Source organism: Lampetra fluviatilis, chromosome 19 (assembly GCF_964198595.1).
Source record: "Lampetra fluviatilis chromosome 19, kcLamFluv1.1, whole genome shotgun sequence".
NCBI classification, from domain to species: Eukaryota; Metazoa; Chordata; class Hyperoartia; order Petromyzontiformes; family Petromyzontidae; genus Lampetra; species Lampetra fluviatilis.
This window is the reverse complement of record NC_136293.1, coordinates 13886833-13902358: the sequence shown is the minus strand read 5'-3', so window position 1 is coordinate 13902358 and position 15526 is coordinate 13886833. Positions and strand designations below refer to the sequence as shown.

At 44.4% G+C, this 15526-nt stretch overlaps 1 protein-coding gene across 3 annotated transcripts in view; it reads right to left on the bottom strand.

Moving 5' to 3' along the window:
- LOC144937712 (rho GTPase-activating protein 7-like) overlaps positions 1 to 15526 on the bottom strand; it is a 49285-nt gene that overhangs the window by 10215 nt on the left and 23544 nt on the right. For 2 of the 3 annotated variants that reach the window (XM_078865151.1, XM_078865152.1), the window contains exons 2-6: positions 14470 to 14541; positions 13728 to 13809; positions 12038 to 12101; positions 6040 to 7517; positions 566 to 739 (exon numbers count right to left, since the gene is read on the bottom strand). In XM_078865151.1, coding sequence (XP_078721277.1) covers positions 566 to 739; positions 6040 to 7517; positions 12038 to 12101; positions 13728 to 13809; positions 14470 to 14541 — 1870 coding nt within the window. Of the gene's footprint in view, positions 1 to 565; positions 740 to 6039; positions 7518 to 7829; positions 8030 to 12037; positions 12102 to 13727; positions 13810 to 14469; positions 14542 to 15526 lie in introns of those variants that run through there. The other variant, XM_078865153.1, reaches the window with a different exon arrangement.

Genomic DNA, 15526 nt, shown 5'->3' with positions numbered 1-15526 from the left:
GGAATCTATGCTCATGATGAAAAAGTAAAGGTGCAACCCTGCAATAGATTGCTCACACAAATACTGGAAGAAGGACCTTCACTCGAGGCAGCACCAGAGAACCCTAGAGGGGTTTTGGCCTACTCTTCCATGTAGGCAGGATGTTTTGTAATAGGCAGGAGTACCCATACTTTACCCCACTGCACACACGTGACCTTTCCATTGACTAACTATAGTGAACCCATTCATACTGCTGGGTGGGCAGAAGCTCAGGGAATATGAAAATATCCCCATTATTTCAACTGCTGCATTGGGAGTTGAGTCGAACCGGTGACCTCTGGATTGCAAGTCCAGTGTGCTGCTAACCATCACATTATGGCAGCATCCTCCCAATTTGCACATATATATGCATTGTTTTGTTGAGTAACTGATAATGATAGCGATACTGATAACGGTGATGATATTCGCGAATGGTTATGAACGGTCACCTGGAATGGGGCAGTATCCGATAATCATCATCATCATGACGACGACGATGATGATGATGATTATTTTTTGCTGATGACCATGGTCATGACGCTTTTACCAGTTCCAGCCGAGTTTGTTGGAGGGAGAGTATTTCTCCAGGAGAGCGGTGAGCTTCAGCAGCGACAGCGTCTGCAGGGCACGCAGTTGCAGCACGGACAGGCTCTGCAGTGGCACGGACGTGACGTGCAGGGCCTTGTGCAGAAGGGGCAGCGCTCCGTCGAGATCCCCCGGGCTAGACACACGCGGGGGGGGGGGGGGCACAGCGGGGCACAGCGGTGGCACCGCATCACGCCTGTCGTCTGGCACTGAGGGGCGAGTGCTGACACGCCGTGGTGTGCGCCTTGTGGGTCTCACAAAGCCGTGGGGCTGGGAGGTGATTCGTGAATGATTGTCGCGTTAGGCGAGCTAAATGAGTTTATCACGTAGTAGGTTTTCGCGGCCGATATCCATAATAAGAGGGTTTTTTGGTTAGATCGTGTAAATATAAATGTGTATATAAACCCGCCACCACCCGACACAGCTTATTAGTAAGGTTTGTCATGTAAACACTATACTCTGAGTAAATCTGATCTATTTGTGACTTGCTAAGTAATTGTGCCGTTCTTTATTTTATATTTGAAATGCCACGCAACAATACAACAATATGGACTTTTGTGTGAGCAAAAACACGCTTGCATTGGTAATGATAAACACTGGGGGTGAGTTTGTAACGAGTGACTTGTCACAGCAGAGGCAATTTCCTCGCTCCAAGGGCCAATCCCCTCAGCAAAGCAATTTGCTTGCGAAGCACAGTGCAGGCGTGTCGGAGCCCCCCCTGTGAAGGCCACATCTCAAGTGGCTGCATCTGTAACATCTCAAGTGGAAGCACATGTAAAATGCACGGCAAAAAATACATTTATTGGCAGGGCGCTAACCTAATTATACACTTGTTACATTTGAGGATCAATTATGTGTAATTACTTCTTATTACAAGTTATTAGTGGTAATCAGCAGCTGGTTTAATCAGTGGTGGCCAATACTCCAAGCACTGTCATCCATGTTGGTGGCTCTCAACAAGCTCCAAAATCCACCAAATAGCTCAATCAACGATTACCTGTTAAGATTTAAACCCTGTAATCTACTAAACCCTGTAATCTACTAAACCCTATAATATACTAAACCCTGTAATCTACTAAACCCTGTAATCTACTAGGCCCTGTAATCTACTAGGCCCTATAATCTACTAAACCCTGTAATCTGCTAAACCCTGCAATCTAATAAACCCCGTAATATACTACAGACACACAGCCCTCGCACGATATATTGGTAATAGTTGTTTTTTGTTAAGTATGAATTCTTATTCTATGGTTATGTAAAAGCATTTGTTCTGATGTGTCCTTAAATCTACATCAAAATTGGATATGAATAAAACATATTTCCAGTTTTTTAAGATTCCAAGACCTCCATTGCAAAAAAATGACGTGGCACACCAAGTGCCTCACCATGAAAAGCAAACATACCTGCTAGTGGTGTCTCGTCGTTCAAGTTTGAAAAAGCTACAAACTCTATCTCAGGATCCCAGGACTTGGGCGACGCGTGCAGCTGGATTAAGTGATAATTGAGATACATCAGCAACATGTGGTACTGTACCAGTGTTGGCACCTGGCAGAACCATTACAGGTAGTCCTCTACTTACGATGGAGATGCGTTACGACGACCCCATCGTAAGTCGAAAATATCGTAAGTCGAAGATGGCCTAGCCTACCCAAGGGTCTTAAAGAATGGTGATAATTTAGCAAAACAGAGCAATTTACAGTACCGTACTGTATAAACTATATACGGTATGTATTTATGAATTACAATACTATATTGCAGAGTAAAATGTAAAGTAAAAAAACAAGGTAAATTCTTAGCCTACCGATATGAACTGCAATTTAATAGAACGTTTTTTCAGGAAACAATCCTATCTGCTATAAAAACTTTTAACATGCATTGAACGTATCGTATCGTGGTAACCTTAAAATTAAATCGCTAAAGCTACGTATTATACATGCATTGGACGTATCGTAACATATCATATTGTACTGTACTCACCAAGATTCTGTCCGTCGTCTGCATACTTGAACAATGTTAGGTTGTTGATGGCAATTTTGTCATATCGCTATCGCCATCGTAAGATCGAAATATCGTAAGTCGGACCATCGTAACTCGGGGACTACCTGTATTTTGAAAGCTTCACCGACTACATTTACCCATCGGGCAGTGGTACTGCTGAGCGACAGCCAGTTTGCCACTTGATGGAGAGGTTGGCGCTTCGAGGCCAGCGGCTGCCCTGGTGAATACTGCGGGCTCCTGAGATATGTGCTGCCTACTTCACAATGGACGAGAGATAACCCACGACGCTATTCGACAAAGAGTAGGCCATGTGTACCGGCGTCAAGGTCCAACTTGGACTAATTTGAATAATGACTCACAAATGACTGAAATAGGAAAAACCACATGGCAACATCACTCCTTACGAGCAGACTCATGTCCTCTTGCAGGTTGCCGGTGCTGCGTACAACTTGTGCCATACAGCGATGTTTACGACTCTGGGGGCTCCCTTGGATAGACTACAGCAGGGCATTGGGATGGTTGAGATGAGATGTGATGTAAGCAGGTAAGAGACTATGAAGAACCTTATCAGGTGAAGAAATTGTCATCAAAGCCTCTTACATTGATATTTAGATGCTCTACTGGCAACTAAATATCAATGTAACCTGAAACTGGAAGGCCTGTCATTTGTATTGTCTCCAAACTGGAACCAGACGCCACCACTGGTAACTCCAGTCTCACACCGTGAGCATACTATTTGTTAGTAACTAGAATGGGCAACGAAAAAAACCTATGGCTTACTTTTCAGAAGGAATTGGGACATAAATTAACAAAGACATTTTGGCCAAGAGTGAAATGCCAAAAAGTATTGGAGTACTGAGCAGGCTAATTCCAAGGCATAAAAAATACTTTGGCGAAATTCCCTGGAACAACGTATGAACGTAACATTTTATGGCACTTGTTTTTGAAAAATAGAAGAGGCAGTGTGAAGTGGTGAACCAGGGAATGACTGCGGAGTGGACGTGGAGATGACCCAGGACAGGAATGAGTAGAGAGGACCGGGAAGGCAGACTCTACATGAGTCGGTAAAATGCCAGGAATAAGAAATGTTTACAGTATCATCATAATAACATCAATAACATTATAGAATAACATAATAATGATAACAAGTATAAGAGTAACATAGTAACATTAAAGCAGTTAACATGAAGTAAATAATTATGTATAAACTAATGTTTTATGGAACAGACACATCAGAGGCATATTGATAACTAAGTAAAGCAAATACGCTTAAGGCAGGACACCGATCGAGACATCAAAATACAATTATGGCAACTCAGGCCAGGCAACAATGACTGCATAGAAATGGTAAATATTTAACTTGGATGTCCACTTGATTTCGCTACAATCGAGCACCGAGAATGAAACATGTCTGACTTGCATGTGACAATTTCTCTGCAGAGTGTTAAAGTGCATGCCTACACTGTAAATGATAGAAAGTCAAATTGCGGGTTTTTACTGGGAGAAGTTTCGTGTCAAATCGCTTCTGCGGAACATTCTCTGAATATTCTCCACATGGAATCTTAATCTCATTACATGACGCCAATAAAACGACTGAATTACATTTCGCGGGGAAAATCCCCAAAATATATGAAACGGAGAAATATATGGTACACAACTGCAGTAGATGTAGCAGACACATTCCTGCATTTGCTTATTAACAAATATGTTTTTACTCATAAACCACAGTTGCATATCATGTTGAGAAATATTATTTGGAATAAACGAGGAAAAAACAAGAAAAGTGTTATGTAATGTTTAAAAAAAATTAAAATTCAATAAAAATATTTCTTGGACGGAGGATAGTGTTTAGATTGGACAGCTGAATGGAATTTCAGAGTTAACACAGTTCACCCAATTGATACTCTTCAAAAACACAACGCACACTTTCACACGGACGTTTTCCTCCAGGTTTTGCTTGTTATCAAGGAGAACACGCCTCTAGGCGATATCACGACATCCATCACAACACGGTCAAGAAACACTCGCGGGGTACATCCTTCAGTGCCTGTACGTATGTTGAACTTCTTTCGCACCGTACGTAGCCAACCGTATTAATCGGAGGTGCGGGAAAGCACAACAAACTGAACACACAAAGCAGTTCTAAAGAAATTAGTTTTCGATCTAGATTTAAAAGTGTTAACATATACAATCATTTTAATTTGAGAAATATTAATCGGTGAAATTTTATTCAAACAAGTCTGTAAACCGTAATAAACTGTTCAAGGATGAATGTATCCGTTATACATGTTTTGCGACATCATACATTTTCTATAAATATAATTGGCTTGCTTCAACAGCCATTGGAATCTTTGGGAAATATATTTACTTAATTCTCCAGATTATAACATGCCCTTTCTCCCCCATGTATATGAAAGCAAACGTTGTGGTGTGTGTGCCACGAGATTGTATAACTCTATTGACACCGGGCACACGTTTGCAGGTGGTCTTACTATGTGGAGAGCCTTAGAATCTGAACAATATGGTATATGTGCTTTACATGTGTAAAATAAGTCAAAAAAGTGCCTCAAGCATAATTTACCATATAGTATAAAACATATATATACAACTCTACAAGTGCCAATGTGGTACAGAGTATATCGTGCATTGGAAAGTACTGACACGTTTTATTAGTATTGTTATAATACAGTGACTCGTACATATCACAGTAAAGTATATCTAAGAACTCAATGTGATTAAGAAAAATAGGGCTGAGTAAATGATCAGATGTTCTCGTTAAAAAGTGAAGACAGCATTTCAGCGACGCAATTTACAACATAGGTCAGAGGAACGCTACCAAACAACACAGCGGTCACAGTTAGCGCAAGGTTAAGTTACCACCCATTATGGGGTGTTCCCCACGATTACTACCATGGAATTGCAATAAATTAATAAATGCAAATCAATGCTGATCATTAAAAAGTGTCAACATGATGACAAGTGTATACGATGCACCCTATAGGCTGGAAGGGCTTATAGCTGAAAGAATATTTTTTTTTCTTTAGAACTGCTTTTTGTATTTAGTTTGTTGTCCTTCCCTCGCACTTCCAATTTGCACGGTTGGCTACGATATCTTACATATTCAAATGGCTCTTACTGTCAGAGTTAAGATTTATATTTACACTTTTTTGTGGGAAAAGCAATTTGGAATAGTGTATGCTGCGCACGTACAAAAGCAACTAAATTGAAAACGTGAAACCATCAATTACTAATGTATTCTCTGGTTGTACTGAGCGTTCAGAGCGATGTCTGCGATATTTTGCTCCCAGCGCGTGAAAGCCCCCAGCAATGAAACGTCAGACATTGTGCCGAACAACACGTGGCCCGACCCGAAAACACATCAAAGAGCGACGCGGCACAACTCCGAAATCTGCGCAACAATCTGACGACCTCCCTCACCTGCTGGGCTCTGTGGGCGACTCCTGCTCCGCGGTCGGGCTCCCGTTGGCCTCCGTCCGCGCGGTCGCTTCCCCAGAACCGTCCACGACCGCGAATGGTCGCCCCTCGCTCCCCGCAGCGGAGGATGCGCTCTCCGAGCTCGTCGACTCGACAGAGAGCGACGACGGCTCTTTGCCCGACGAGTCCTCGGGGGGCCCCTGCAGGTCCCGCCACATCTGCTGGGACCACAGGCTGACCGTCCGCTGGACGCCGATCACGTGCTCGATCACGTCGTCCAGGTTCGTGAAGTCGACGTCGCACGGCAGGTCCGGCCCTCCGGCCCGAGCCGGCGCCTTTTCCCCCGACTGCCCGGGAACCGAGGGCTCTGCGCTCCTGCGCCGGACGGGTGGCAGCTGGGCGAAGGGTACGTTGTCGTACAGGCTGATTCGCCTCTCGAGCGGGTCGCAGTCCTGCAAGCGGCGGTTGACCACCAGGCTGTCGGCGCTCGCGCTCGTCATGAGGCCCTTGTAGCCCCGAGCGTCGCCGTGGCCGCCGCCTCGGTCTTCCGACGACACCCTGCTCTTGCCGCGCAGGTGGAAGCTCCCCGTGCGCCAGTTGACGTCATCGTCCATGCAGCTGTTGGGACGAAAGCCCTTGCACAGCAGCACGCGGGGGAAGGTGCCAGGCTTGTAATCTTGAGGAAGCTGAAAGATCTGATTTCTAATTAAAAAGCAATTGTCAGCCTTGCTTTTGGGTGAATTTACATGCGTTTTGTCTGGGCCGCAAGAATGATCCGTCGCGTCGCAACAGTTGGGGGTGGATGTGATTATTTTGCTTGGTGACAGCACAAGATCGTCCTTATCGCCGCTTGAGGTACCATTCACAAGGGGCCCATTGCTCGTAATTTTCAATGAACCATTGCCCTTGCAGGAACAGGAAGTGAGTTTTATATGCTCGCCATTGGCACCGGCTTGCAAAAGCGGACCGCTGATCTGCAGCCTCTCTTTGGTGGCTGCCGCTTTGCGTTTTGAATGTCTTTTCAAACTCAAGTTCTCCACTCGTTTCAGAAACCCCTTGGCCACCGACGGACAGCCGTCCTCGTCAGTCGAGCACGCCCTGCCGCTCGCACGCTGGCGATCCCCGGCACACCGATCCGCGGGCAGAGTTGACGGCGAGCTCCGGCAGGACGACCTCGCCCCGTCCTCGTCGTGCTCCACGGCGACGAGGGGCTGCGTCGTCGTCTCCGGGCGGGGCGTGCGCGTCCCCTCGACGTCCTCGACGCTCTCGAGCTCGTCGAGGACCGACGTGGCGGCGCTCTGCTGCGTGCTCATGCTGGAGGACACCGTCTCCGAGCTGCCATTGCTGCTCTTCGTGCCTCTCACGAGCCAGGGTCCCCTCATCTCCTGGAAGTCCTCGACGGGCACCCACTTGCGGCTGGTTGCGTCAAAGACCCACTTTTCGCTGATGGCGCATTTATCGTCATCGTCAGAGTCGTCGCCCTAGGGAGGATGCACGTGGTATGAGTAACAGAGAGACGCAGGTGCAATGTGCGACTTGTGACCGTGTGTCTCATGTGTCAGATTGTGCCAGCCAATCATCATCATCATCATCATAATTCGTTAACAAACATGATCAATCTTCTTTCATTCCACATTGCATGATTTAAGTAACTAAAACAATATGCTCCATCCTGTAGCAACACAATAAGCCCCTGTGTTGAAAAAAACATCGTCTCCTGATGAAACCAGATAAAATGTACACATCAAATGAGATGCCAAGTATTAGATCACGATAAAACATCTGTGCATTACCTCGAGAGAGAAATCAGATGAGGATTCGAAAAGACAACAACGCCTGTGAATTGCCATATCTGTAGCCATTTCAACCATTTCACATCATGGTACTTCCCAGAAACGTTCCGACGCCATGGAAACGAGAGTTTATGTTTACTAAATATGATCTTTTTTTGTTTTTACACTGTTAGGAAATGCGCGTGATGTTGATGAATGATACAAAAAAAATGTCACGGCACAGGGAGTCGTTTGCAACGCTGGCAACGGCCCCACAGCTCTGCAGTGGCCGGCTCCCAAAAGGCGCTTGGCACGGCTGGGACCTCAAACAGCGCGCCAGGAGATCGCGCTCCCTCCCCAGCCTCGCTCCCTCCCCAGCCTCGCTCCCTCCCCAGCCTCGCTCCCTCCCCAGCCTCCTGCCGCAGACACAGAAGTCGCTGCTCCCCCCGGGCTGCCTCGCGCCTACGCGGCGGGCCGCACCGCGCCGCCTGACGTCGGGTGACGTCGCACTAACGTTGTGCTGACGTCGCTCTGACGTCGCGCTGACGTCGCGTTGACGTCACACTGACGTCGCGCTGACGTCGCTCTGACGTCGCGCTGACGTCGCTCTGACGTCGCGTGACGTCGCGCTGACGTCGGGTGACGCGCAAGCACTGGCGCCGAAGGGAGAGCAGCGGGCAAGGTGGTCGCCCGAGGCGCACCGGGCGGCGGGCACCGTCGAATGGAGCACAAAGTGTGACGGACACACACTCTAATAGTATCACCACTCTAATAGTATCGCCAGCCACTTTAATAGTATCGCCACACACTCTAATAGTATCGCCACACACTCTAATAGTATCTTCACCACTCTAATAGTATTGCCAGCCACTCTAATAGTAGCACCACACACTCTAATAGTATCGCCAGCCACTCTAATAGTATCGCCACTCTAATAGTATCGCCAGCCACTCTAATAGTATTGCCACATTCTTGTTTGAAACGAGAGTACTGTAAAGGAACCGTGGCAAACAGCCACGGCGTTTTCAATGTCAAGCAACCGCCTATTGACAAGAACATTAAAATCCTGCGCTTGGATGGCGCTGTAAACTTTAGGGCTCAAGCGAATTGTTAGCAGAGTCCTGACCTCTGCGATGGTTCCACCAATAAACATCCACTCATTGAACGCTTGCAATGCACGCAGGGCCTATACTGATATTGAGTAATCCAGATGTGCCCGGACTCATAAAACGGCCAGCCATGTTCACATTAAATAAATGCGAAAGCAGCTCTTTAATGTCGATTGTTATATAAAATAACTGAAACCCAAACATAATAAAATCATAATGAGCAACAATAAACTCATTTACGTAGTAAATTCGTTTATGTAATAAATGAGTTTATGGTAATTTAAGAACGTTTTTTATGCATGTCCAGATATATTTACAGAATGTTTTTTTTCTATTTTCAAGCATTACGCCCCCCCCCCCACCATATTCAAATATGATGAGTGATTTCAACATCGGTGACTTTTCACGTGATACATATAATGAATGTAAAAGTAGAATTTTGTGTTTACTAAATCATCCAGGCAAATTTTGTTTCAAAAGTTTTAAGTTCATGCACAATGTCACGTGCCAAAAATACACTTAATGAGGCCATTCTTTAGAAGTTTCAGCTCTTTCCGATTGTAACATTATTGTTCTGACCATTATGCTGTTGAATTTAGAACCAGTGATCATTATCTTTACGAAACCAACTTGTGTGGCCTCTAACTTTCATGATTGGAGTTTTTCATAACTGCTCATAATATATTTAAATGTAAAAAACCACAGCCTGGTTAAGAATTGTACACGTGGGTTATATTGGCTACCATTTGTTTATTGGCCCAAGAGACAAGCTTATGGTAAATCAGTGTTATTCTATGCCAACATTGCAAAAACAACAGAGGAGTTCAAGGTCTTCTCTGTGCAGAGTGATTAATTCTGAATTGTTTAAATCATTGGCTTCTTTTGCAATAATTTACTTCAAATCGCCAGAATGATGAATAATTCTGCAACAACTGAGTGCCAAGTAAGCCACACTGAGATTAGTGTAATTTAATCCATCAATTCAAAGGTCCATGCATAAGTAAGAGTGTAAAACAAATACGAAGCTGTACAATATAAAAAAATAGCCATTCTGGACGCTGGCCGGATGTAACATCTGTATTTGCAATGACCAAGCAAGAGAGTCTTCTTAGAAATGTTACCTGTCATATCATTGATTTTTGCGGAAAGAGATTTTTACATAAACAACTTCGGCACGTGGTTCTCTTTGCATGAGACCTAAAGAGCCCTCCATTTTTGCTTCCTTATTTTATAAAGCAAAATACGATGATTACAGGCCGCGGGCTGCATATGAGAAGTTTGTGAACTGAACCGGACAGCGGAAGCAACCCTCGCTCGGCAGAGTCTCTGATCAAACCAAATTTACTCTACCAGAGGAAACAAAAATGTTCAGGCGTTGCTGTCATTTTCCTCGCAGGGCATTTGATTTTTCCACATGGAAGGTGGCGGCAATGATTATTATTAATCACGCCGTTGTAATTATCGAGTTGCAGTACAAAACTGTTTGCGACTGGAGGCGAAGTGAGTAGTTTACTTGCTGAGCTGCAGAACTTCTAATGGGCTGGGGGAACGTTTACGAAATTAAGGTGAAAAAGAGATAATATTATGTGTAACTCATCCAATAAATATTCTGTAATCTTAAGAGGCCTGAGAAGCAGAGGGAGATATTTCAACGCAGCTGGCAATGTTAGCTGCCCCTAACGCCTCAACTTAACGAAGCCTGTGGCAATATTTTCTTACAATTATTTTTTATGCAAGCACATGCGTAAAATAGGAAAAAAAGAAGCTTTTGGATGCCTATGAATGGTTATTGCCATCGTTCAAATTCCACACCCTTTAAGACCACACAAAGGGCCTTAATCCCCAAGCAGAACAGTTTGTTTCTCCCATTTTCACTCCAGCACTAAATTACAACAGTTGTTTCTACGCAGCAACTTGTGCTTCCGCTGGTTCCCAAAGTCGCCCCGTTCCGGGACATGCGTGGTCAATCTGGCAGCCGCAACGCAGCGCAGGGAGCTGCCAAATTACATCTGGACGACAGAAAGGCGCCGGGCACAGCCCTCGCTGGCACGAGCAGAGATAAATTAAATTAGGCGCAATCAAAGACATTGATTAATGTCCGTATCCTGTGTCATATTAATAAAAAAACAATGAATATGATGAAATTCCTGGCCTGTAGCAATTCAATCAGCAGTTGGTGAAATACAATCAGGTTGAATTCCTGCAGACAGGTTTGAACCAGAAACCAATATTTTACAAAATGTAATAATTATCCGCAAATTACTCTAATGCGACTATCATGGCCCCCTACTGGCATACTCATACCCCAAGTCACTCCTGCAACTTATACTTGGCTGGTCTCTTGATTTCATGCCTAGTTAAATGAAATTAATTTAATTTATAAAACATGCATGTACACGGAGCACATACCATTTCACATGTATTGCAGGATGAGTTTGATCTTGCACATGAATCGAACCTATGACTAATTAGAAGCCTCAATGTTAAACCAATGGAGCTATATCCCAGCAACTGGTGACTGATAAAAAGTACCCCACAGTCAGGATGCGAATGTCAAAATAAAATGTTATAGATCTATCACTGTCATTAAATAATCCTGACAACGATCATTGGCATAATATTGGAAATCTAGAATGCCAAATATTCACTCACCAAAGCTCCACTACATCAATTTTTTATTCTACCATGTAAGGCCCACTTAGCTATAGAGCTCTTTTTCAGAAGCGACCTGACCACAAGTGGTGACTCAACTAAGTGGCTCGTGGTCAAGTGGACATTCATAGCGACTAAATCATATAAATGCGTGTTTCTAAACGTGGAGGGAAAAAACGGAGGACTCGGAGAAAAATCCACACGACTACCAAGGAGAGAGACATGCACATTCCTAATATACAGGCGTCTGGATCGTAATTGAACCCACAACCTCTTGTATACCAGGCAAGGTAGTTCATATTTCGCCACTGTGCAAAACATAACTATGTTTGAGCCTGCTTAGCTTTAAACAGGCACATTTAGTGTGAATTTGATCTGACAACATTTGCACCCTCATCGAGTTAAGAGTTCGAGGTATATTTGGTAGAAATACTACAGGAGGTTTTTGAGAAAAAAACTAAATCTTACCTTATTTTTAGAAGAACCAACATCCACCTTCATCAACGCACACTTGTTAAGGATCATCAAGCGACTGTAAGACAAGGTGTAAGACGAGGTGTAAGACAAGGTTTAAACAATACAAGAGTCAGGGGCATTTCTGGTTTAGACAAAGTCACAGTGAACTCCTGCTCATGTGGCATGGAGAGGTATTGCTAATCCCCTCTTTACAGCCCTGTGCCAGGGGTGTAAATTCCACATTCCTATGGCTGTTGACTTCCTCACAATGATACAGGAGGGATGGGCTGAGTCAACCCCCCACAAGGATGTTAACTCGTAACCTCCCGCTTGCGATACACTCCTGCTACAGTACCGTTGAGCCATCCGGCTGGTTTAGCACAAATAAATACAGCAGACTTATAGAAAAACATTAAATAGTAAATAAAAAAATGCATGCAAGATGTGTATATAGAGTTTATTAAATGCATGCGCGTTGCTTCCAACGCACATACGCGTTTATGCACGTACTGTGCGCTTGGTTGAGAAGAAAACGCACAATTTGTGCATTGAACTCTCCCTGGCTGGGTATTTAAGTACAGTGTGGAATGTTTATTTCCCTATCAGATAAGACATTTCTGGGAAATGGGATCTACCCACAAATTGGACATTTAAATTGGGTCCTACTCATCGGAGACCTCATAAACGGGGTGTAACAGCACAGGCTGGAGCACCATGTCGAGTGAAGGAGTACTTATATTCTTGGTTCTTTCGGTAAAGTCACGTAGAAGGGAGATAATAAAATAAGACGTGACTTTACCGAAAGAACCAAGAATATGAATCCCTGCAGTCACGAGAGCTTTAAATCAAAATTGAAAGAGCACAAAATATTTATTTATTTATTTTCCATTTACCCCAATTTCATCCCCATTGTGCTTTTGGTATCATGCTATGAGATGGCGTATCCATTTGGATCTCTCAGAGCTGTACATCCAGTCATGTTGGAGAGTGACTCACGGACACAGATATCACAGAGCGACCTCTGAGGTCACTTCAAGTGACCTCACGCCCACACAGAAAGGGGAAGCATTTTCCCACCTTCTCTGCGTATGACAGCAATTTTCGTCACATGACAGCAAACCGATATTTAATTCCCTAAACTGATATTTAATTCTCAAGAATTCAAGATTTTAAGCTTTCGTGACTACAAGGATTCATACTCTTAGGTTTTTTCAGTAAAGCCACGTAGGTAAAAAAATAAAAGTAAATTAATTTTTATTTTACTTATTTTAAATTATTTTACTTTTATTAATTTTAACTTTGTTTTTTTTACCTACGTGACTTTACCGAAACAACCTAAGAGTATTATTCTCAAGAACTAGAATTTAGATCAATTAAGTGTGGAACCAAATAAACTGCGGGTATATTAAGCATAAAATAAGCACCGTCCGCTTCACGCTCAGTGCTGAGCTTCTGTGACATTTTTTGAAGAGTCGTCCATTGTGATGGTCCACATTTTTCCAAACTTCCCAAATTATCTACACAGTTTCTTAAATGGGAAACACATAGCGATTGCTATCCCCTCCTGAAAACACTTATCAGGATTCTCTTGACAAAACTATATTGAGGCTAATTGCAACAAGTATAAGCAATAATAATACATCAAGTACTGCTGAAGAATGTATTCACGAAAAGCCTTCAACTTTTAACAAGTGAAACTTACCTACACAGAGATTCAAACGAATCTTGGTCCAGATACGCGTGGTCCTTGTGCACCGCGGATATGTCTATGGGACAACGCAGATCTGCAGAGATGGGGGGGGGGAGAACCATGTCGCTGACTATGTTGGGGGTAGTTGACGTCTCAGACTACGAGACTGCAATGTCCGAATGCCACGCACAAGAATTATGCAGTGTAACGTTGCATTAAGCTTCACCGAGCACTTTGTGGAGGAATATTGCAGGGCGCCACGGTGGCTAGGAGATGTTTACTGCCTCACGTGGCACGTAGGAGGTCGTGGGTTCGATCCCGACCCTGACGCCTGTTGTATATATACGGAGTTTGCATGTTCTCCCTATAGCCGCGTGGATTTTTCTATGGGTCCTCTGGAGTTTCCCTCTACATTTAGAATCAACATCACATGTTTAGAGTATTTGGCTGCTATAAATTTCCACGTCATAAGCCACTTTGTTGAGCTATCATTTGTGGTCAGGTCGCTTCTGAAAAATAGCAATATAGGCATATATATACCCTACAGCTCCCTCTAAAGCAGGCCTTCTGACAGGAGTGCCATGAGCACTCGCTTGCGTGACTGCACCTTTTCCTTTACCCTCATGTAGAGCCATGGACTAATCGCAATTAGCAGAAGTTCAATTGAAGGGATCAAAGTTATGGAGCTGAATTGCAGCTTGGATTTGACGCGGGAGCGAGCTGAACTTGACAAACACAATACCCCCAAACGCACCTCTATAGAGCTGAGCATACTGCGGGAATCCTGCAGCGCATAACCAATCGCAGGCTGCCCTCAGCTCGATTTCTGTAAAACACAAACAAGCGACGGCAACGTCAGAGAGAGAGCGAGAGGGTAAATCAGAAAGCCACGTGCCCGCCCCACACGCGGTGGGTAAACATCTCGGAATTCCCACAGATCTCGTTCAAGGCGCTGTATAAACACCGCGGGGAGCGGGGCCCTGCCACGAGCGCACTTGGGCCAATCGCCATTTGGCCCACCTTCACGACCACACGTAACAAACGATGGCCGTTTCATAAACATGTACAAACAACCCGGAGTAATTGATGCGCCTTGATGTGGCGCGTGTTTTACGTGGAACATTCACCTGTCTACGCGAGGCTGGGAAATAGCAACGGTTGTGAACAATAGCAAGCGCAAACTTGGCTAAACAAGGGCAAAGTATCCAAACAGTGTTTTCAAAATGTTCCCAAGCAGTGGTTACCAAATGTGGAAGGTTAAAGTGTTGGCGTGTACAGCGGCACCCCTAGGGAACAGCCGTCACCACGAGATGCTTCAGGGACCGCTTCTACGATCGTTCCGCAATGTCATTTGGATCTGTTGAATGTTTCACGTTTAATGAAACGTCTATAAATCTAACTCGAGTAACGTCACGACAGCCTCGTGCCAACACTTTGCTTCTTGTAATGGATGACTCCCTTTCCCACACACACCTAACACTCACTCACTCCTCATCGCAAGCCTCCTTAAATAGATGGACACGGTATCTGTGCTTGCTCTTTAACATTCAGTTTGTAATTTAAGTCCCAAAAAATGGCAAAGGATGCCAACAAATTAAGCTGGAATTGCAGAAATGTTTCAAGTGGTACAATTTGTAAAAAAAAAAAGTAACCCAACTCAGCTTTTCAAAGCAGATCTGGAAATATCCAGCGACAGTGTTTAGCGAACTGATCTATGAGCCTGGCGGCTCGAGTTCGATTCCCGGGCACGGCTGACATCAGTGGCGAATGATATCTGAACCAGCCGCGGGCACTTCGCTTTCCTCCCGAAA